The following is a 25429-nucleotide window of genomic DNA, read 5'->3' as shown; positions in this document are numbered from 1 at the left end:
CAAAGTGATGTCAGTCAGCTGTGATTGGAGCTTGAATTAGAATCCAAGGCTAATTTAATTAAACCTCTTAGAATCAATAATCTGTCTTATTGTTGAAAATGTGGCTCATTGGTAGGGGTCTGGGCCTTGAGTCTCTCCCATATACCATTTTATAATAGGCTATGGTTAGTTTCACAAATATCAGGTAAGTGAAGAACAAAGAAGTGATTCTCTTTTGGCTGGAAACCTTCCCTATTAATATAACACCTAAAAATATATAGGCCAGATCCCAATCTTTTATCATTCCTTCACAAATAATACGTATCTCGCCTTGTGCATATATTATCTGACCTAAGTGTTAAAGGCTACTTAATGCTGCAAATTAAATATATCTATTAATATATATGATATATATGACTATTATGCATATTAAATGTGTTTAATTAATAAAAATACAATTATTTTGCAAATTCCTGAGCCAAACAATTAAACAACTGGCAAATTTCCTTAGGAAAGAATGAGCTGAAAGGTGTAGAGAATGTTATCCTCACCAAATGAAAAGGTGATTTGCTAGATCCTTTAAAATGCAGTGGAAAAATCTCTCACCGTCTTAATGAGATCCTCTGCTCCATTGGCTTGTCCACTTGATATCAGAGTTTGATTGAAGTTTCCTTTGCTGCTGGTATTTTGTGACATTCCTTCAGAATGTCTACTGCAGTACTAAGAATTTTGTAAAAAAGCAATATGTTAAAAAACCCCACAATATGTAGAATTTAAAATGGCTTCAATTATCTAAGGGATTATGAGTAGATATGTGGATTTACACAATATGTATAAATATTTCCAAAATTCAGATTATAGTCTTAAGATAGAAAATCACTTTTCAATTAATATGAGAAGTCAACTATACATGTTTTACTTTCCCACAAGTCTATGAGGATGTAGATGCTCCAAGTTCATTGTACAGAGCTGTAGAATTTGTTGTTTTTATTTTAATTTTAGTTAGTACACATACAGTATTATATTAGCTTCAGGTTTACAATATAGTGATTCAACAATTCCATACATCACCTGGTGGTCATCATAACAAGTCACTCCTTAATCCCCATCACCACTTTCCCCCACTCCCCTACCCACCTCCACTCTGGTGACCATCAGTTTGTTTTCTATAATTTGTTTCTTGGTTTATCTCTCTTTTTTCCCTTTGATCATTTGTTTTTTTTCTTAAATTCCATGAGTGAAATCATAAGGTATTTGTCTTTCTCTGAATGACTTATTTCACATAGCATTATACTCTCTAGCTCCATCCATGTCCTTGAAAATGGCAAGACTTCATTCATTTTTATGACTGATTAATGTTCCAATATATATATATATATATATATGCCACATCTTCTTTATCCACTCATCTGTCGATGGACACTTGGGCTGCTTCCATATCTTGGCTATTGTAAATAATGCTGCTGTAAACATAGGAGTGTATGTATCCCTTTGAGTTAGTGTTTTTTTATTCTTTGGGGAAATACCCAGTCGTGCCATTGCTGGATCATAGGGTAGTTCAATTTTTAACTTTCTGAGGAAACTCCATACTGTTTTGCACAGTGGCTGTACCAGTTTGCATTCCCATCAACAGTGCACAGGGGTTCCTTTCTCTCCACATCCTTGCTAACACCTGTTGTTTCTTGTTTTGTTGATTTTAGCCATCCTGACTGGTGGGAGATGATATCTCACTGTAGTTTGGATTTGTATTCCCCTGATGGTGAGTGATGATGAGCATCTTTTCATGGATCTGTTGGCTATCTGGATGTCTTCTTTGGAGAAATGTCTATTCATGTCTTCTGCCCATTTCTTCTTCCACATTATAGTACATCATTATAATTGTTCTATTTTACTGTTAGTTATTGTTAATCTCTTGCTGTACTTGATTTATAAATTAAACTTTACCATAAGTATATATGTACAGGAAAAAAACAGTATATATTGACTTTGGTACTATCCACATTTTTAGGCATCCACTGGGGAATCTTAGAACTTACCCCTCATGGAAAAGAGGGGACTACTCTATTCCTTTAGCTGAGAATTAAGAAATATGGGTATGTCATTCACTTTCTTTATGCTATCCAATGCATTTTATTTATTTATTTATTTATTTATTTATTTATTTATTTTAGATAGCACGTGTGAGCGGGGTGGGGAGGGAGGTGCAGAGGGAGAGGGAGAGAGAGAATCCTACGCAGACTTCAGCAGGCTCAGCACGGAGCCTGACATGGGGCTTGATCTCAAGACCCTGAGATCATGACCCGAGCCAAAATCAACAGTCGATCACTTAACCAAATGAGGCACCCAGGCATCCCTATCAAATGTATTTTAAAGCAGTTACCTAAATGTGCAGTCACTGAATTCCTCCCAACCTTCATAGTTAGCACTTAATGACTGCATCTGGACTATACCGTGAGGCTTTGCCTCCAATGATTGACCACAGACTATAATGAATAAGACATTTAGGTCTGGTGATAAAATATATGCCATTTAGGATTCCTTCTTAAAATGCTAATGAAGTTTTCCTTTCATTTTTCTGCCCATTTTTTAAACTGGAATATTTGTTTTTTGGGTATTGAATTTTCTAAGTTCTTTATATATTTTGGATCCTAACCCTTTATCAGATATGTCATTTGCAAATATCTTCTCCTATTCCATAGATTGCCTTTTAGTTTGTTGATTGTTTCCTTCACTGTGCAGAGCTTTTTATTTTGATGTAGTCCTAAGAGTTTATTTATTTATTTATTTATTTTTTAAAGATTTTATTTATTTATTTGACAGAGAGAGTACAAGCGGGAGCAGCCAAGGGAGAAGGAGAAGCAGGACCCTGGGATCATGACCTGACTGCTTAACTGACTGAGCCACCCAGGTGCCCCTATTTTTGTTTTTGTTTCCCTCGCCTCAGGAGACAAATCTAGAAAAAGTTGCTATGGCTGGTGTCAAAGAATTTAGTGTCTGTGTTCTGTTGTAGGATTTAATGGTTTCAGGTCTCATATTTAGGTCTTTAATCCATTTTGAATTTGTTTTTGTGTATGATGTAAGAAAGTAGTCCAGTTTCCTTTGAATTTGTTTTTGTGTATGATGTAAGAAAGTAGTCCAGTTTCCTTTGAATTTGTTTTTGTGTATGATATAAGAACGTAGCCCATTTTCCTTCCCATTCTTCTGTAGGTTGCTGTCCAGTTTTTCCAACACCATTTGTTGAAGAGACTGTTTTTTCCCATTGGATATTCTTTCCTGCTTTGTTGAAGATTAACTGATGATATAATTATGGGTTTATTCCTGGGTTTTCTATTCTGTTCTATTGATCTTTGTATCCCGTTTTGTTCCAGTACCATACTGCTTCTAATTACTACAGCTCTGTAATATAACATGAAGTCTGGAATTGTAATGCCTCCAGCTTTGCTTTTCTTTTTCAAGGTTGCTTAGAGCTATTCAGCGTCCTCGGTTCCATGCGAATTTTAGGATTGTTTGTTCTGGTTCTGTGAAAATTGCTATTGGTATTTGAAAGATGTACCATTCATGGAGTGATAGTTGGGGTTGCTCTCTTGAACCCTGGACCAGTTTTAGAACAAATAAATAGTGGCAGCATTAAAACATGTATGATCCTGGTCAAAACATCTATTCTAAGAGTTTATTTCTTGTCCAGAAGGCTCTTTATCTAAAATACCATTTGCTTAAGTAGGTAATCCAATCATCTTCAATCTTGCCTGTTAAGCACTGAAACAACCAAAAAAATTAACATGTTCCTCTATCAAAATACATATTTTAGTGTCAGTTTAGAGGTCAACTTAGGTTTCTGGAAAATTTGACAAAGACCCAAACTAAATGTTTTTCCCTTTTTGTTCCTTCATTTTGCATGTAAATTTCTACAAGTGAGCTGTGCATGATTTTTATCCAGATGCTGGGAATCTGAGGTAGAGAAAAAGTATGTAAGAGAGGAAAAGAGCAGCACTTGAAAATATAAGTGTAGCTAATGATTATTTCACAAGCTGTTTTAAAAAAAAATGTTGAAGATTTTTTTAAACACCTGCAGGGCTAACATACTTTTGAAACACAGATATACATCTACACACATCACTACCATCACTACCATCACCACCGCATATCCATGGTAATATATTTGGATTTAAAGAGAAACTAATTTTTAAAAAAATGCTAACGCTGTAAGAAGCGTATTTTTCTTAATTATTCTGGATACTGCCTCAATCATTCTATAAGCTCCTTGAAAAAGTAGAAGTCTGTCTAAGAAGCTATTTTTTTTCTACTCCCCATCAAAACAACTAGTGTTATAGGTGAAATGACAAGAATACTTAGGAAAAATGGCCATGTGCCATATCTCTAAGAGCAAAAATCCAGCTGTTTGCACACTTTTTTTCTGTACAGCTAAGGCTCCAAAAAAAGATAATGAAGATAAAAAATTAAATCTTTGAACCAAGCAAAAAATCCTCATTGCAGAGTGGCTTTTTGAGAATCAAATAGGCAAGAGGAAACAATTTTGACCACTTTATTCTGTAGGCATGAAAGCAGACTATTTATTAAAAGTGATGACCTTGATATGTTTTTTCTAACATCCTTAAGACCAAAAATCCATAGATATCTGATTATTACTTTTTTTTAAATTTTTTATTGTTATGTTAATCACCATATATTACATCATTTGTTTTGGTGTAGTGTTCCATGATTCATTGTTTGTTCATAACACCCAGTGCTCCATGCAGAATGTGCCCTCTTTAATACCCATCACAAGGCTAACCCATCCCCCTACCCTCCTCCCCTCTAGAAACCTCAGTTTGTTTTTCAGAGTCCATCATCTCTCCTGGTTCGTCTCCCCCTCTGACTTACTCCCCTTCATTCTTCCTCTCCTGCTATCTTCTTCTTTTTCTTTTTTCTTAAAATATGTTGCGTTATTTGTTTCAGAAGTACAGATCTGTGATTCAACAGTCTTACACAATTCACAGCGCTCACCGTAGCACATACCCTCCCCAATGTCTATCACCCAGCCACCCCATCCCTCCCACCCCTGACCACTCCAGCAACCCTCAGTTTGTTCCTGAGATTAAGAATTCCTCATATCAGTGAGGTCATATGATACATGTCTTTCTCTGATTGACTTATTTCACTAAGCATAACCCCCTCCAGTTCCATCCACGTCGCTGCAAATGGCAAGAATAGACATCTGATTATTAAAAAAAAAAAGTCATCTGCCCTGCAGTGGCAAATAGCTTTGTAGTCCATATTATGATATTGCAACCTGAGTCCCATTCCATTCTTGTAATTCTACTTGTTACAAATTGATGAGATTTTCCTTCAAGGGGCAGTCGCATTAGGACTCCAAAGAACAACTGGTTTGATTCCTACAACATAATCTGACTAGTATTGTTTTTATGGTGATATTGTTTCCATTTAGCAGTGTATAGGTGAGTTCATGTAGATGATCTGGGTACCAACAAGCCACTTTTTCATGGGCTGTGTCTTAAAAATTCTTATTAGCTTCAAGAATATTCCTTTGGGTCAAACCAGACCCTAATACCATCAAGACCAGAAAGTTTCCATTGCTTTAATTGTGCCACTTCATATATAGACCTAAGAGTGACAGTCATAACTGTTGTCATAATCATCTTGTTTCCAGTCATGTAGACCTAGCCAGATGCAGAAATGAAGGTACAGAACTGATCACCTAGGAGGAATGTCTTTATGAGGTAGTCAGGATGTTTTCCTAATGCCAAGACATAGGTTAGAACATTCAGGATGTAGAATAAATTGAAAATGTTAGAGGGGATTAAATTACTCTCCTGTCATGAAAAAAAAATCAGATGATTTTGATGAGAACTCCTCTAAAACATAGAACACATAATTGAGAAGAGCAGTATGGTTTAACAGAATAGAGATTAAGACCTAGGTGCTAAGCCCCAGAACTGTTGTTGATTAGCTGTGTGGCCTTGAGAAAATTATTTAACCTTTCTGAGTCTCAGGGTCCTCTTCTATAAAATAAAAATATATATACCATGCCGAACTTATAGAGTTGCTGAATTCATAAAGGAAAAAATGTATTTGGAAATACTTTGAAAGGAAAAGTGGCTATTATCACAACCAAATTTTTTTAAATGAATGGACTAAGAGAATTGCTGTACCTCCCTTTATTCTGCCATTTCTCATTTCTTTAAATGCAATTCCAATACTGTTTTGTCTCCCTTTCTCTTACTTTTTTCTACTTCCATCCTCTGCCCACCCTGCCCAATTCAATCTTTGGGCATTCACTTTAATTCTTAGTGTCAAAATGAGTCAAATCCTTTACTACAAAGATCCAATTTCTTTAGTATGAAAATTAGAGAGGTACTGCCTGGGGCTCAAAAATCTTTTTTTATTAAAAAGAGAGCTTTTGGTTGCATGCTATTTGTTGTAATGGGATTTGACCTGTATATCAATTAATTGTGCAATGCATTTATATTATAAAAGCATTTGGGGAAATGAATTGTTATTGTGGATGATAGTCATGTTATAGAATTGGATGTGAAGGAAAGAAATGATTCAAATCACCAGAGCTTATTTCCATACCCTGAAAGTAGTAAGTAGTAAGGAAATTGAAACAGTCCTCTAACTCCTTATGGTATAGTTTTTTAAAAACCATGATAACTTGAACCAGCCAATTTAGTGTTACAAAAATATTTTGCTACAGTCATAAAGATAGCCTATGACTTTAATATTTTTTAAATAGGGGACTTAAAGCAGATAAATGTTTCTTCATGCCTATTTTACTGGTATGTGCTTGTGGAATTCTTCAGAAATAGTCCACATGTCTAAATTTCCCTGTGTGTGCCTAAAATTTAGAGCAAGCATTTTCCAGATAAGGTTTGAGTATCTGAAACATACATCAGAGGCTTAACTTTACTATAAAATGACCAACTGCAGCAAAGAAATCTGCATAGTGGCAAATTCTTATCTTGAATAATGCATTGTATCAATGAAAGTACTATAATAATATTATATCATAACTACCCCTTATCTGTAACATAGTCCCATAACCTGAGCCCAGAAGATGCGAAGTCCAGGCTGGAATCTGCTAGAGTCTGCCCTCTGCAGGGTTGTACAGGAACAGTAATAGCAATAGATTGTGAATCTAGTCCAGATCCTGATACCTAAGGTTGCCCATGTAAGAAGCAACTCACTTAAAAATTAGTAGCTCTTGCTGTGAATTGTGCAAGACTGTTGAATCACAGATCTGTACTTCTGAAACAAATAATGCAATATATGTTAAGAAAAAAAAAAGAAGAAGATAGCAGGAGGGGAAGAATGAAGGGGAGTAAGTCAGAGAGGGAGACGAACCATGAGAGACGATGGACTCTGAAAAACAAACTGAGGGTTCTAGAGGTGAGGGGGGTGGGGGAATGGATTAGCCTGGTGATGGGTATTAAAGAGGGCACGTTCTGCGTGGAGCACTGGGTGTTATGCACAAATAATGAATCATGGAACATTACATCAAAAACTAATGATGTAATGTATGGTGATAAGCATAACAATAAAAATTAAAAAAATTAGTAGCTCTTTCTCTGTATATAGATGAGGGACTCTCATTGGAAGCCATTGTTTATTTTTTAAGTCAGTGTGATCCTAATACCTATAGCCCAACTTTCCCAGTGGTGGGTCTCATACTCCTCTCCTTTACCCTTCATGTCTGGCTCCAGAGTAGAATTCCTATTTCACTAAAACAGCTCATGGGGGTCTCAAAAAGGAATCTTTTGTAATCTGTAAGGCCTGTATTTTAAGACAGACTGTTTCAAATATCCGTCCCAAGTTTGATTGCATTTTACAGAGCAGAGTCTAGACGATGGGGTTTCTTTTTAGTTTTTGCTACTTTTAAAAATGTCATTTTATAGGATGCTAGATTATCGAGCCCTGCCCATTCTTAGTACAATATAGAAACTCATTGGATCTGCAAAGTTAACCAAATTTTTACACACAACCCTCCCCTACCCCATGTAAATGCTAGCATATTGGGGGCCGGGGGTGCTTAGGAACAAGATCTTTAACGTAAGTTGTTAATTAATTATGTAATCTTAAATCTTAAACATATGTAACATCTTTATTGGTTTTGATAGATGATGAATTCACTTTCTTTTGCTAATGGCCTCTTACTTATTCAATTCTTGATAACTCCAATTCCTTTGAAAAGTGCATTTCTGAAATAAATTGGATTATGGTATGAAAGTAGTTTACTGATGAATATTCCACTTTCCTACTTTCCAAAGGGACATACCTGGGTCTCATCGTGCATTTCAAGAAGCCATAATGATGGAACAATGCTAATCAGATATAAAAATATGGCTGGTGAAAACCTGTAAAAGAGAGGAAAAAAGATAGTTCAGTTTTTACAAAAAGATTATTTTTAAAGAAAGAAAAACAAATACACATACCCTGATCACATCAAGTCAAACCTTTTAACCTCAAATGTTTATTTCAATGGGGAAAAAACCATTATGTTATTTCTGCCATATGGATTATAGAGAAATAAAGTAACTGCAAAAGGCAATAGCAGCTGTCATTCTCACTGAATTTCTAATCCAATTAATAGAAGTTAATTTTAATATGATTTAATGGGACACTGCCAACTAGTTTCAGGCACAAAACTGGATATTTTGTATTTAATATGTTTTACAACAAGCAAATACAGCAATAGTAAATCTTGGATTTTTCAACATTGCAATTATAGGAAGATTGACTACACTTTTTAATATTAACCTAGGCTTCTGAAAGCTCAAATAGTAACATCCTGCTAGAACACAAAAATCAGATGATAATGAATGGGAATGAGCCAAATCAACTGACTTTGTGTATATCTGCTAAATCTAGTAAAAATAAAAATGCAAACAAACAAAAACAGATGAAGTGCTTAGTATTGTTTTAAAAAGCTACCTGTATTCATTATTTTCTGGCTTAAAATTCAGAGGGCAGTCCAAAGAGTTTGACTTGTATAGTCAAACATATTCAGGTTCAAATACCAGTTTTGCCAGTGACTCTGTCTGCTTCCCAGTCCACAAAATGGAGACAGTCACTGTATTAGTCAGCTTGGACTGCTGTACCAATGTACCAGAGATTGGGTAGCTAAAACAACAGAAATTTATTTTCTCACAGCTCTGGAGGTGGGAAGTTTGGTGAGGTCTCCCTTCCTGGCTTATAGACAGCCACCTTCTTGCTGTGTCCTCACATGGCCTTTCCTTGGGGTATGCATATCACAAGCAGAGAGAGAAGAGATCTCTCTCTTCTCCTCTGAAAAGTCTACCAATCTTATTGGATTAAGATCTCACCCTTATGACCTCATTTACCCTTAGTAACTTCCTGAAAGCTCTGTCTCAAAATAGATTCATACTAGGGGTTAGGTTTCAACATAAGAATTTTTGGGAAACACAATTCCGTCCATAGTGGTCACATTTATCTCACAGAGGTCTTTATTATATTTTCTGTAAAGCAGTGCCTGGTAGAGGTGAGTATTCCATAATAGATAACTACTAACTACTATTAGTATTTTTATAGGACATTATACAATGAAAATATGCCCTTAGAAATTTGAAATAAGATAAAAATAATATACTTTCTAAATTTATTTCTTAAAACTGCACTTCATTTTAGATTGGACTATTGCTTTATAGGCCACCTCAAAGAAAAAATTGTAAGTTAATATAATTTTATTAAAATACTTTTAGTATATGCATGTGATGGTTTAAAATGACCTGAAAAATAGAAATGTTAATTGCTCAACAAATAGAATTATTTGAGATGAAATGGTATTAAAACCATATTATTATAATCCAGGAGAAAAAAGTGAGCAAACCTAAATGGAAGAGAACATCTAGAATGGACTTTTCCAAGGCTGTTAACCCTTTCACTAATATTGCCTTTCAGCTTCTGGAAAGAAGGAAGACAGGACAAAAGAAAGTGAGGTCTTTATAAAAAATCAATATTTAATAGAGACACTCCTCCACCTTTGATTTCCTGAAAAAAAAAAATCAATTTTGAAACAAAAGGCTATGGGCATGATATTATTGAAAGCTGAGGTGGAAGATGGCTGGGTGACAGAGAGCAACATAGCAAAAGCCCTTATGTTGAACATACTCTTAAAAAGAAAAGGGAAAATTAATTCCTTGACCTTACATATCAAGGGAAACACCAGGAGAGAGTATTTCCTTTGTGAGATTGAGAAAGGAAATGAATTCCTGTTGCAAGGACATTTGGAATACATAAATGTTTGTTCGGCTATGTCAAATGTTGACTGGATTGCAATTTTATTGACTCTCTTGGAATTAATTTTGGGATTGACTCCCCTAGAAATACCATTACAGTAATATCTAGAGAAACCATGGACTGAACATATAATAACTCTTGAAAGAGGTTAAACATGAAACAAACAACAACTCTTAACATCTTCTACGCATAAGACATTTCTATAATTGGGAAAACATACTATCCTATTTCAAGGTATTTCCTCTAAATAGGAATCTGGTTATGTAAAAAACAAAACAAAACAACAACAACAACAACAACAAAAAAACTACAAAACAACAACAAACTTCAAGATCCAAGATTTTCTATGTTATCTGCTACAGAACATCTAAATTCCATAATCTGACATTAAAGCCTCCATATTCTAGTCTTTCCACTTCCTGTTTCTCTTCCTGCACTACATCCTCAAAACAAAACAAAAGGTTTTCTACAAAGTTCCCCTCACTTCAATCTGTCTTCATAGTCTTTTTTTTGACATAAATGAGAAGGGGGTAGAAAGAAGCAATCACACTGAGAGCCCAGGAATTGATCATATTCAACTAAGTCCATAGCCTTTCTCCCCATATGTCCCACCCTCTTAACCAACACTACACCAGAGAGGATTTGCTGGAATTTTAGGAGGCTTCCAGGTAGAGTTCCTGGGGACATGGATAGCATGTCCATCATCACGTCAAAGTGATCAATAGCAAATCACCATCAGGAGCTTCCTCTTCTTCCTCTCCCTGTGGCCGGCCATGGTAGTTGTACAGCTGAAATTAAACAACAAACCTTATGGAGAAAATAGAAGTCTCTCTTATCTAGGGAAGTATTAAAATGTGTCTAATTATATTTTATTTTGGATATGAGGGATACATTTCAGCCACATATAGCATGCGTTTTGTTTGACCGTGCATCCCTCTTAAGAACAAAGTGCTCCGTGCTCTGTCAGCTTGATTAATCTATGAAGAGAGGTTCTGAAATGACTTTAGAGGAAATGTCCTTCCAAATTATGACTGCCTGATTCGGAATGCTCTCCCCTTGCCTCTCTACCATTCAACATCTTACCTGTATTTCAGAGGCATAGCCGGAATTAATCTTAGTTTATATTTCTCTTGTGACCCAACACATTCTCCACTATTTCATGGTTATGTGTATATAAGCCTTAGCTTTCCTAATATAGGCTCCTTGAAGGCAGATTCTGTCTTATATATATTTATATCCCCTCCTTCTTTCTTCTCATTCATCTTTCCCTCTCCTCAGTGATATCAGGTGTCTTACTAAGTCTTTAATAAATGCTTATTAAGAAAATGCTTAAAGCCTTGAGTGCCTGAATTTATTAATAAAATGGAGGAAATGGAGGGTACTGGCATCTACAAGGACCTTTTTTATTCCCATGTCAGGAGATCCTGGAACAACTATGCTCCTAGAATTGTGGCCATGAGGAATTACTACATAAACCTAGGAGACCCAGATTTGAATCATCTGTTCCAAGGTACATCTTCCAAGGTAGTGGAAATTTGCTACCTTTCCTGTGACTCAGTCCTCATCTATAAAATGGAGATAAAATATCCAGCTCATAGGATGGTTGCAAGGATGAGAGGAGACAGTGTGTGTCATGGGCCTAATAGTGTACAGCTCAACACATGTGTGTTGCTACCTTACCAGGGCTCAGCTCTGCAAGTAAACACACACCTACACATTCAGTACCTACACTTAAAGAAGACCCAGAGGATACCAGGTCAGAAGGCTGTTTCTTCAAATAACTCACAATCAATCCTATTTTCAAACTATCATTCCCCAAACTGAACCTATTTAAGACATCTTGAATCAAAGGAAATTGTTTGCACTGCTGAGGACGTCATTATCCCTAACTCCACATTTGGTGTTAAGGCAATTCCTGTCATAGAGTCATGGTTTGCCCATGATGGCGTACAAAATGCTGCATGCTCAGGGCCTACCTCTCGGGCTTTGTTGTGTGCCATTTTTCCTCACTGTGGCCCCATAACATTGTTTTTCATTCAGTTCTGAAGAAAACCTACATGCTTTCCCAACTGAGGCCTTCATACATGTATTTCTCTCCCTTGAAATATCTTTTTACCCCCACTTTCCACCTGATTATTTTCTTCTCATAGTTCATGTTGGGTATATGAGACTCCATGGAAGAACTTCCCTTGCTCCTCCAGTCTAAATTAGATCTCCTTGTTATACGTTACAGTACTCTTCACTTTTATCCTATAGATCTTCAAAATTTATAATTATATATGTGCATATGTGTGTGTGTTCACTGTCACTGAACTGTCTCCCAGCAACTGTAAGTAGTATGAGCACAAAAGTTATGTGTTCATCATTATACCCTCAGCACCTCCCACAGTACTCAGCACAAGATGGGTTCCCCACAAATATTTGTTGATATGATAAGGCCCTGGTTGATTTAAAGTTTCTGTTTTCTTGACACTGCTGCTGGTTTGACTAGAAACCTCTTCTTGAAATATCACCATAAATTGATATTTATCAGAGATTTTGCTGAGGGAAACTAATTATTCTGTTCTTATATGAATTTAATATTATTTTGCTACTATGAAAGATTTAATATTCCAAGGTGACATTCTAGCCATTACTTATTTGCTTGAAGGTTTGCCATATTCTAGATCATGCATTGTCAGTGCAATTCAGTTTTGGAACCAAGGAGAATCCGAACTCTAAAAATTAAAAACTAGGCCTGATCCTACCTTTTCCTATGTAATTAATCAAATTGCATGCCTTTCCTTAGGAGCTACCAAATAATTTTATTCCAATCTTTATGTCTCAATGGCATCAAAAGTAAGTCAATGCCAAGTGCTTTGTATAAAGTCTAATACCATAGAGGGGGCTAGCCAACCCAGAAATAACTTAAATCAGGTTTCTGGATACTTGTTTATGAAAATAAGATATACTATTTATTAATAAGCTAACAAAAACTGATAAACTTATGGTAAATTCATAAGACATGTCCAAGTGGAAAATTTTTATAAAATGTGTAATACCCTATTACTAATCAGCTCTCTGGTCTTAAAGACTCAAATATACTATGATACCAATTACCACTATCCTGTCAGAATACAAAGGTGCCCAACATTAATACTTTAATGACAAATTATTTTGCTTAGTTTTTTTTTTTCAAATTAAAATCTTTCCAAAGATATTCTTTCTCTCCACAGAAGTTTGGTGTTTTTGTTTTGTTATTTATTTATTTATAATTTTTTTAAAAGACTGTATTTATTTATTTGACAGAGAGAGAGAGAGTGCACACACACGTGGGCAGAGGGGCAGGCAGAGGGGCACGGAGAAGCAGGCTCCCCACTGAGCAGGGAGCCTGATCATGACCTGAGCCAAAGGCAGCTGCTTAACCAACTGAGCCACCCAGGAACCCCCCTGTTTTGTTTTTTAAACCACAGCCTTTATCCAACTCACCGGTTCTCTTAAAGTACATGGCAGGAGCAACGTCTTATAGGATTTTTTTCTCTATTTGTTTATGTACTCAGTTACCTGCTAGACACTGCCCTGAGCTCTTAAAGAGCTAGTCTCATTTTTTTGTTTCATCCAAAAATAAAATATTATTTATCATACAAAGTTGTCATTTCAACAAATTACAGTGTTTTTCACAAAATGATGATGTCATGACATTTAGCAGTTTAGCCCTACAAGGGGTCTTATTTACTTTGGCTCACCATTAGTCTAAAATTAGGGTTCCATTTTCTTTTTTCTAAAAAATGACAGTTATCATTTTCTTATTGAGAAAGTAAGCTTCGTTCCTTTTAGAAACCTATTACAATATAAATAAGCAAATAGAAAAATTAACCATAATATCCCCGTTATCCTGTTTGGCTTTTCCCTTTGCAAACAGTGAGGATTCTAGTCTTCTAATCATATGCATAGATCTGAAAATAGATAATATTTAAGTGAAGCAAAACTAATGTTCCAAGATTACTTTGGTGTGGATCACCATTTTATTTGTACTTCATTCCTCAGTATTTCCTATGTTAGAAAGGCAGATTGGAGTTGTAAGGATACTAGACCCAAGTTTCACAGTCTCACATTAAACTGCCTTGAATGTCCTCAATAAAATTTCCAGAGCACTTTATAATAATAGTCCTATTTTCATGGAAATGAAGAAACTAGGTCAAGATACCCTTTCATGAGCCCCCGAACAGTGTCTGACAGTTTAAGGATTGTCTAGACGTCCTCCTTTCACAAGACTGCTTCTGTAAGTGGGCCTCAACATCCGCGATTTCCATCTGGCTGCTCAGCAATGGCTCAGTGTCAGTCCACGGCAGCAAGAGTGGACTGCATGACAGCCTCCACACACACCTGAAGATGCTCTTGTAGAACACAGGACTCCAGACACCTGGGAAGGCACAAATCCAACCCCAGATACCACCCATTTGTCTCCGTAAGCAGACACCCTCCCAGTCACAACCTTCCCAGAGCCTTTGCTTGTGCCTGGCCATTAGGGAGGGGAGGGGGCCACAACCAACTGGACATAGGCTCATGAGAACTCCCTCTGAAAGGAAAATTGAATAAGGGGTGAGCATGTTTTAATGGGTGCCCAAGTCAGATGATTGGTTTGTCTTGTCCATGATCTTCTGGGAGAGCAGGTGAAGTACAAGATCACAGGAGACCAGGAGGAATTTCACATGGGCTGGGAATGCCCATTCTTTATGCCTTGAAAGCCCTTCACAAATGCCCACATTTAGGTTTTGCCAAGAGAATACTTCTGAAGGTGAATAGTAGGGCTCTTCATTGTAATTTTCATTGTTTGTTATTGCCAATTGTTTTTCTAATAAAGTCATATTCCCAAATTATGATATAAACTGGCAGCAAATTTAGTTCTAGATACTTCACTTAAAATTTTCCAAAAGGATATCTAAAGCAAGAACAAGTTTTATTAAATTTCAAGTTGCTCACCTTCAAAACTCAGCATATGCTTTAGTATGACTAAACAAATTATAGGAACAAAATATGCATCAATTTTAGGATCTATGTACTATTTTTCTCACTTCTGAGTCAAAGAAAATCATAACATCTTCTTAAATGAATTGGTTCTAACTGAAACCCTAAGTACTGCCATCATGATGTTCCCTCAACCTGAAAAACCCTTCTCTCTTCTCTTCGCTCTTGTAAAATCCCCAGCTACTACAAAGGCCAATACATAACTCACTTACCTGAGAAGTTTTCCTTGTCTAACAAGCCTACCGTAATGATCGTATCTTTATTCTGCAGACATTCTGCAGTCTTGGACTTAATTTGTAGAAAATTATTTGGTTCTCAGGGTGTTGTTTTTTCCTGTTCTCATATAACTGCATGTATTTTATATTCCTTCAAGAACATCATTATAGCACTTACTACAATAAATGATTGTTTAATGATTAAGTGAACTTTAGTGCTAATGACTACAGGAATTTTAATGGTCTCTGAGAGGATAAAATGCATGATGGATGTTATTTATATAATGCTGTAACTCATTTCATTCTATAAAAGACAGTGGTATTTCTGTTCTGTAGAAGAGATTGTTTCTTCACTTTAGGACCAAAAATAAAGGCGCTCGAGGATTTTCCCCCTCTTCTGTTTTGTTTTACACCCTGTTTTGGCTTTCCAAGCATGTCTGCTTATGCAAGAGTGTTTCTGAGCCATGTCCATGTGTAGTCTGGACTTTCTACATTCCATTCTAAGCAAAATCACCCCAGGGCTCACTTTCAGGTCACCCCAATTTTGAACAAAATACTTTGACCCTTTCCCCACTATAGGGAATCCTTGATCCTAAAAATCTATGTAGTCGTATTTTCCACAGACAAATCCCAATCTACTTATTGAATGCAGAGCACAAGAAATCAGCTGATGGAGTTCAGTGCTGGGTTGGGGACGTCTCTGAGCTTTTGCTTCCTTCTGTGCAGGTAGAAGCAAGAATAGTACCTCCAGGGCTCTAGTGAGAACTGAATAAGGTAATGCGGGCAATGTACCTTCCTGGCTCAATAAATGTGAGTGCTCACGGGATGTTAGGAATTGTTTTTGTGATTTAGTATAACTAGTTGTGGCCTTAGACAAGTGATAGAGCCTTGCTGGGCAGCAGTGTCCTCATCATAAAATGGTAATAGAGAGAAAAACTATCTCCTAGGGTCATCATGAGGATCACTGACATAATGGATGTAAAGCAGGCTTGGAGCATTGTCAGTACTCAGTAATTGATAACTGTTTCCACCCCCATTGTCACCATCACCATCACCTTCATCATCATGCTCATCACTACTATTAACGGGCTGTCAGAAAATGGCACAGCCAATTTATTAGGAGGCTATTCGAGGTAGATTAAAACAGGTATGTGAGACAGAAGGCTCAATCAGGGACATAAGAAAGCAAAGGAATACTGAAGGGCCTGACCAGGACTGGCAGCAATGTGATGGTAGAAAGGACTATTTTCCCCTAAGGAATACTAATTTTTATTCTAATAAGCATTCAACATTATGTCAGTTGTACACCCGCTGTCTTTTTGAAATTAGTCAGACAAACTGAAGATAAAATACAACACCCTTCCCTAAACTACTACCCTAGGTTTGTATTCAGAGAAAAGAAACCAAATCAGTTCCCACCCTGGTTTTTTATATTAACAATTTGTATGTGCTTAATATTACTTCAATGCAACTTTTAAAGAAAGTTCAATTTTTGATACCTGCATATAAAAACCCCTATGTTATTTAAAAACAAAACACTGGTTTTCTTTAACAAAATAACTAATATTCCCTAGATCTAACTCTCCTGACACCAGTACTCCACAGAAACTTCTGGAGTAATGAGGGACATGCACCTGGGGAGAAGAAACCTTGAGGGAAAGGTGAATTTTCCATTGTTGGAAAAGAAGTTAAACTATTCAGATTTGTCCTGATGCTGTATGCAAATAATGGCACTGCATGAGAAGGAGAAATGCATGAAATTCAGAAGGAAGGATATATTTATACTGGCTCATGGGAGCTGCCCACACCAATTTGCACTTTGTTTTTCTCCCTGTCAAATACAAGAAGTTACAAAATATTAGAACCTTAATTTTTAGTTCTAAATGTCTCTGTTGAACATACTTTTGGAAAAAGCATGGAAATCACTTTAATGGTTCAGTTTCCTGGGGGTCCCATTCTAAATACACACATAATTATTGCTTTGATCCCAAGTCTGTTGTGAAATAAAAGAAGAAAATATGACTTTTTCTTAGGAGTGAAGCACAGTACTAATTCAAGTTAAGATAAGACTCTTCTTCTTAAACCATGACTCAGATAACTAAAAACAAAGTCATTAACTAATAACATTCAATGTGTGCTTCCAAAAAAGATGCAAACCTCAGTCATTCTTGTGCATTGAGTTCAAGGCTCAGGATGTAAAACCCATACACACAAACAACATGTGAAGACAATGAATATTATAAAACTCTGGATACACACTGCAGACAGGGCTGATAAATCCAATGCATAGTGGAAAGTGTTCCTAAATTAACTTAAAAGCTAAACAGAGATTTCAAGAAATCTGGATAGCAAGTGTGAACAATGAGAGAAATAGTCTATCTGCTGGGAGAATTTCCATTGCCCAAGTTGGTCATATGGAAATCATAGGGTCTCCTTCTAAATCCCTCCATTTCATCCTCCCTGACATCCAAAAAGATAAGCAGGAGAAGAGTGCTTTTATTTCCCAACTTTCTCACTGGCATTTTCATAAACAATTTTGATGAAGGAAGATACATATTGTCAAACACTACAGAATGACAAAGATTCTCCTACACTACCCAAGACTTGTTCAAGGTTAGGCTTCATACAGTTTCTGTCAAGTCTATGTTTCCACTTCTGCTATTGTACCTTCTAAATACAATTGAGTATTCAAAACAGATTTCATTGAGTTGGTTTTTTTTTGTTTTTTTTTTTGTTTTTTTTTTTACAAAATTGTCTTAAATTTGAAATCAGTTTAGGATAGAATCTCCTCTGATTCCTAATTTGTCTTTCCTGTTTTTAGTTGGGAGCCACCCAGACATTGCCTAACACATGGTGTTTCAAATGAGATACAGTAACAATATAAAATTTAGAAGGAATTTTTCACTTGGAGCAAGGACATGGGGAAGAGTAGATATCAGGAAGAAGAGGAAAGAAAGGCAGTTTTATCTGTCTTCTGGGGGGTATGTCAGAAATGTCCCAGGGCACACTTGGCCCTTCTCTCTCTCTTTTTTCATCACCCTGGCTCTTCCCACACTGGCTCCTTCTCCTTTCTAAATAGATTCAGCTCAGATGTCCCCTCCCCAGCGAGGCCTCTCTGACCACCTAGTGGAGTCTTCTCCCTGCTCCTTCATCCCTCTGTAACTGCTACCCCTGAGTCCTCCGGAGTTCAGATCACTCATTTGTTACTTATTAGCTCACTTGTTTCTTACTGACTTCTTTATTTGCTGAGTCCCTGGACTAAAATGGGAGTTCCTTCAGGGCGGGATTTTACCTGTTTTATTCACCTCCATATTCTTGACACTCAAACAGTGTCTAATACCTATTAGCTGTTTCACATATGTTTGCTGAATGAAGACTGATAAGGCTGTGTGCTTCCTCTAAAGATACCTGCTCAGGGTTCCTACACTCACCTGCCTCAGGATGTCCTTTAACTACACGGCCTTTGCACTCCTGTCTCTTACTCATTTCTCCTGCTCCAGCTCAAATGCCATGATGGCCCTTCTCCCTACCCAACCCACCCCCGTACACTTCATCACATCCTTTCTCCTCTAAACTGTTGGACCCCTGATACCCCTGCTACTTCAGTTGACAGCTCATAGCTCTGTGCCTCAGTTTCCTCATCTAAAAATGGGGGAAAACAGAGAAACAGGAAATCATTGCAGCTGCTGTCAGGAGCGCATGGAATAATCTGTGTAGGACACTTGGAAGAGCCTGGGCATCAGCAAATGCTAAATATTCATAATTATTCCCATATATTTGAACACTTAATCAGAATGCTACCTTTCATTTTAAAATCTCAAATATGTTTGTTGTCTGTTTCTTCTGCCTGTTCACACAGCGTCTAGCAGAGTATCACATGTACTTATTGGGTAATTCAACAAATAAACATTTGATTAAGCTCAATAAAGGAAAAAGGAAAGAGATATAATGAAGAAAGGTGACCAAGTAAGTGAGGTATTTTATTAGCTCAATTATATTTACCTTATATTCTTGAAATTCTGATGAGGAAAGCTCAGTGCTTCAAATTCAGTACTTTTGCCAATAAATTCAACTTAGATCTCTATTAATTCTCAGATACCACCTGCTTTCAAGTGAACAGTCTTCAAACTTGTCACAATCTTGGTCATTTTTCTAACATCTGAAGACTATTTTATCAGTATTGGCGAATAAGCAACAGAAACACTGTCTCGTGTTTGACTTTACCTAAATGGTAATTCATAGATCTATTGGATTGTTACCTGGACAAAAGAAAATAAAATCAAGAAACAATAAAGCAAGTGATACTCATCTCCATCTTATAGGAGTGTAAGTGAAATGTGCACGTGAAATTAATAAATACCAGGTAAAAAGGAGCCAATTCCACCAGCACACATTCATTGGGCTTAACAAGGGATGTGTCGTTGGCTTACCCTCTCTATCCTATAGGATTCCAACAAATTAAACTTCTCCAACTGCAAGTTATTAGTGTTGACGTAATGTTGCTGTCGCTGGACAGCTGAGCTCAGCAGCACTAGTTCTATGTTTCCTTTCCAAAGGAGAGCTAAAGAAACATTCCTTTGACAAGTGTAATATGTTTGCTATGTTTCAGGAAATTTTTTTCACATTTTCCTCTATAGGTCAATGTATCATTCCAATGTATCATTCCACTGATTTATGTGGGGCCAGGTGCAAATGTTGGTAAAAAGCACAATGTTCAAAGTAGACCAGAGTAGTCTAAAGGAGGTTCATGGATCTGATGTTCCTGAAAAGAAATTTTCACCTTCTGTGTGTACGGAGTTTGATCTACCATTCAGGCATTATTTCATTGGTTGATTGATTTAAAGTATGGGAAGGCTTCACCTTCTTCTTCTTCTTCTTAATTTGTAAATGGGTAATGTATTCAACTAATACAAAGGATAATTCTTAGACAAGTCCTTTAAAAAATTAGCCCATAATATACATAATTCTGTAACTTTATTCTCCTCACAACATATCACAGAGATCCTTTGAGGTCAATAGCTAAACTCTAGTGCATTATTTTTAATACCAACAAAATATATACAATATGGGTATATTATAATTTTTCAATCAGTCTATTGATGGATAATCAGATTGTTTTTAGCTTTATTTTTTACTTACAAGATGGAAATTAATATTTTTGTATGTATGCCTTTACATATGACCACCTTGGGTTCTATAGAGTAGTTTCCAAAATATAAGACAATGGATCAAAAGACATATAATATATAGATCTGCATATAGCTCTGTTTATTGACATTCCTAGAGAGATGTCTAGATACTATCATAATATTTACTTAGCTTTTTTTTAATTTCATCAGTCTTGATTTCCCAATGGAAACTGTTTTTTTTTTTTAACACTCAAGAATAACAAAAATCATGCCTTGCCTTCCTCAGAAAACTTCAACCTAGAAATGAAATATGTCTGAAATCAAATACTTTTTAATTGTTACCATGTTATATCAGGGATAATTTTCTATATTTTTTCAGCATCCCATCTTCTGACTTTTTTTCCCCCTCAAACTTAAGACAGAATAGTATGTGAGTTTTGTTCACCACAAAAATGACCACATTTGCAGGCTCAGTAGAACAAAGCATTTAGTAATATCAGTAGAACAAAGCTTCATTAATCAGCTTTCTATTTAGATCATTTACAAAGACTCATTTGTTCCTGAAATTTTACAAGCCAAATCCACTATTTTCTTTGCTTATTTTCAAATATTAGTCTAGGTATTGAGCCAGCACAATTTTTTCAATAAATGCTAAAATATACAGTACACATCATGGCCTGTTCTGAAATAAAGGTGAGAAATTTTTTTCTACTTTTTGATTCTGAGCCAATGGTTTATTGTCCAGTCCCTCAAGTAAAGTTGTTGGACTTGTATAGACAGAAAATGTGTCCAGTTGACACATAATATTTTTTAATAAGAAAAAAAAAGAGAAAAAATCCTGGGATCTAAAAAAAAAAAAATTCTTTTTTAATTCATCACCCATGAAATATATTATTTCATTTAATTTGTAACAATGTATAAGTACTTATAGATGAGGAAACCAAGAGTCAGAGAGGTTAAGTAACTTGCTCAATGCCTCAGAGCAAATAAGTATTGCTCCATTGCTCCATTTTCCTTCTGATTTTGAGACCACACTCTATACACAAATACATCCTCAGTTCCCTATTTAACATTGATCACCCATTTTTGTCCCAATCTTTTATCTTCTCGTAGTTGTAATTTGCATACCAGTTAGAACCAGCTGCCAATGATGGTAGACATGAAGGTAAAGTTTCAACTGGCTACGGTATTTCTACATAACTGGAGGGGAATTTTGACTTAACATGAACGAGGACCTCTGGTCTACTCTTGGAACATGAGGGAGGATATTTTGGGGCCCAGTGGGTTGGTCCCCCTTTTAAGGTTGACCTCTCTCCCAGAAGCTGTGCTGGTTGGTGACAGGACTACCTTCCAAGGAGCACTTTTCAGCCTCAGACCTCATGCTCCTGTTACTGAAGATATTTTCTACCCTAGCATCTTAAAGCTATTCCGTAAAAATTAAATAAATCTCATAGAACCTGCTGGATGAATATTTTTCTCTCCTTCTGTTTCTTTAACCCTAAGGCTTATTGGGGAAGCTAATGCCATTTTTCTTTGAGGTTTTTAAAAGGCACATTGGAAAGTACTTCAAATCTTTACTGCTTAATAAGCTGATCATAGCGTGGGGGAGGAGCTATAATAGTCCCATCCTTACCGATTTACATTAGGATTCTACCTGAATAATTTTTTCACTGATAATTCTAGTAATTTTTCAAGAGTGGAAAATTTAAGCAAGATTCACATCATCTTAAGGGACACAACAACACATTCTCACCCTTCGACTGTCATGAGATACACAGCCTTTGCAGTTTAGTATGTAAAACTGTAGAGAGGGTTTTTTTCCCCCTTAACATGATGGCTTACTATAATGCCATTTTGTATGTAATTCTTTGACTTGACTAATGGTATTTCTTCTAGCATTAGGTATTTTTAAAAGTATTGACATATATGAAAATATTGCCTTACTTTTTCTTTTACTAATATATACCATACATTTTATTGGATTTTTATATGACCATAGTTTTACTGTTTTTAAAAATTAATACAGGAAGAGGCCTAGCTTGGAGAAGTTGGATGAAAATCTACTGGGAGTGGAGGGATGGAGGTGGAAACTCTCCGTAAATGGCAAGAGAATCTTTTTCTCAACTCTTCTATTGTCACTCAAGTCTTTAGGGAGGAAATAAAATATCACACAGAACCTTTAAGTTCTTGCAGATTGAGGTTAAGTTTGAACCCTCCTTGCTGGTCCCTCCACCAGCGTGGCAACCCTTCTTTGACAAGATGAACTTCCATTAACCAAGCTCCGAAGGAACCCACCTGGGGCACCTGAAGCTGGTGCCATATGTCAGGGCGCCAGGCTGAAGGGAGTGGGGCGGCACAGAAGTGCTTCGAGGGGCTTCTCGCCCTGGGAGACTGTTCTATGCACACAAGCTCTTAACAGAAGTCGCTTGTACCCAGCGAAACGCATCCCCACACCTGCATGCACCGAATAACGAGCGCACACCCACACACCCCAAGTTCAGAAAGCAGAGCACATGGACATCCCCCTGGCCCCATGACTCCCCTGCTCTAGAGCACCTTCTGCAGAGCAGGCAAGCGCTGCCCTTCTTTATTCAGATCTTCCAAGTTGCTTGGACTGGGTGACACTGGCCGCGACTGAGCCTTCCCTGTGTTGCCCCGGGAGAGGCAGCACCCTGAGGCACTCCGGCGTGTCCCGGAGATGCGCAAGCATCTCGCGCTCCTAGGAAGCTCCGGGCGAGGACAAAGAGGGTCCGGACAAAGATAGGCGGACTGCGGGGGAGATGAGCTCTTGGGCTGCTGGCGAGTGCCATAGGGAACAGTGCCCAGGGACTCCGCGCGCCCTCCCTTTCCCGGGGTGCGCTCACCATTTGTAGCCTCTCCCGCGCTTGAACTTGAGGGTGAGCCCAGTCTCCAGAAAGAGCAAGAGGTTGAGCAGCGCGAGCAGCCAGTACCGCGGCTCCTTCTTCACCTCGGTCACTCGCCAGATCCCAATCAGAGAGTGCAGCACGAACAGCAGCCGGGTGGCCAGGGCGTTGAGCAGGACCAGTCCCTCCATGCCGGCCCGCGCGCTCTGCCCGCCGCCCCCCGCCCCCAGCCTCCCGCCTGCGCCCCGCGGGCCCCCTCGGGAGCCCCGGAGCCCGCCCGTGGGCGGGAGCGTGACAGCTCGAGACCCGCTGCTGCTGCCGTGCCTTCTCAGCCTCCCGAGCCCGGAGAACAGGAGACAGCGGCTCGCCCCTCCCCCAGACTTCCTGACAACTCTCCCAGAGGGGAGAATCTAAACCCAGCCTGTCTAGACTGCTGGGCTTTCCAGGGAGTCTGGGGCTGAGCCTCCGGGGGCTCCGGGGCGTTATTCCCCCGCGCTGCCCACTTCCCTCTCAATCCCGGGAGCCATCTACCCCATCCTGCAATCTACCCCATCCCACCCCCGCAGGGTGTCCTCCAAAACTTCCGGACTCCGAGGGATGGGGTGGAGTGAGGGTCGAGGTGCTACATAGCCTGAAAGGGGGGAGGAGGACGCATCTGTGGCATCTCCTCCCTGGCTTTTCCCCCCAAGTAGTTTAATTCACTCACACTTCTTACTGGAACAAGCTGTCATAGTGACTCTAAGCTGGAACGGAGGAGGGCCAAAGAATCCGCTGTCCAAGCAGTTTTAGAAACACTGTTCTTGCGCAGTTTGAAGAATGAAAACTTCACAGGACTAGAGGAAATCAGATGGGGGCTTTCTGAGAGCTGTCCCTGCGCCTCATTTAAGTGAGTGGGTAGCCCGGGTCACTTCCACTCTTTGGTCATGGTGTTATCAAAGCAAAGGGATGTTCTTTATTATGTCGTCCCTACTCTCAACCCCCTCCACCCCCCACTAATTTCTTCTGAAAATTGGAGGGTAGCAAGGCAGGAAGGCAGAGGGGAGAGTGAGGGAGGAGGGAGAAGATAAAGCCAGGGGCTGGACTTGTGGGAGCAACTGGTGCAGCTGGGAACTGTACCCTTGAGGTCAATGACCAATGAATTCAACTCTCGTCTTTCCAGTATCCAAGGTGAAGAGGAAACTGAAGTCAGGGTTTCCCAAAACACCTTCATGATTTCTGTTTCCTTGTTTGGTTTCTTACTGCCTGTACCACCACTTATTTGACATTTTTCTTTAAACGAACTCAAATTTTTACTGAAATGATTTTTAAATGAAACTTTACATCACTTATAAAAGGAAAAACCAGTATAGTAGGTCATAGATGGAAGGTAATTACAAAAACAAAATAAAATGAAACTAGGTTATTGAAATCTCACTAGATATTAATTATTGCCTTCTAAGGCTCTGTACCTCAGCCCCCCTCTTTTTGGGGAGATAAAGAAATGCCAGTCATATTATTACCAAGCAGGGGTATTCTCTTGACCACATTAGTAAAACAGAGAAAAATACAAAAGGAGTATCTTTCTTGGTTAGGTTTATTCAATTTATGGTCATCCCATACCTTTCTTAAAATTAGGTTGAAAACTCTGAATTATATGATTAATGTGTTCATGAGGTGAAAAAAATCCAGTTGCTTAGAAGCTCAGTTATTTCTGATACTGTTATCAGGAAGATTACCTTTTCCCTGTGGGTGTGCATTCTTCCATATCTTAAAGGAAACCCAGCAGTGATTTCCTGGGACGGCTTACCATAGTGCTTTTCATTGTAGGGTGATGGCATAGTGACCAGTGACCTCACACTATTCAGTGACCCACAAGAGCACAGTGCACCAGTGCAGTGGGAGGCAGGGTTGTGTGGACATGGGAGCCTAGAGCCAGGCCAGCTGGCTGCCTTGGAGTCTTGGCTCAGCCACTTAGTAGTGC

The 25429-nt window shown here is 38.0% G+C and overlaps 1 protein-coding gene across 1 annotated transcript in view; it reads right to left on the bottom strand.

Moving 5' to 3' along the window:
- The window catches only part of TMEM26 (transmembrane protein 26), a 43925-nt gene extending 20265 nt beyond the window's left edge, over positions 1-23660 (bottom strand). The window contains exons 1-3 of the mRNA XM_028123998.1: positions 23470-23660; positions 8273-8351; positions 586-699 (exon numbers count right to left, since the gene is read on the bottom strand). Of these exons, the coding sequence (XP_027979799.1) occupies positions 586-699; positions 8273-8351; positions 23470-23660 (384 nt within the window). The remainder of the gene's footprint in view (positions 1-585; positions 700-8272; positions 8352-23469) is intronic.
- Between the last annotated feature and the right edge of the window lie 1769 nt (positions 23661-25429).

The sequence above is a fragment of the Eumetopias jubatus genome, unplaced genomic scaffold (assembly GCF_037043125.1).
Source record: "Eumetopias jubatus isolate StellerSeaLion01/CBP00866 unplaced genomic scaffold, mEumJub1_p1.0 scaffold_17, whole genome shotgun sequence".
Taxonomy (NCBI): domain Eukaryota; kingdom Metazoa; phylum Chordata; class Mammalia; order Carnivora; family Otariidae; genus Eumetopias; species Eumetopias jubatus.
The sequence above is the reverse complement of the archived record's forward strand: the minus strand, read 5'-3'. Positions and strand labels throughout refer to the sequence as shown.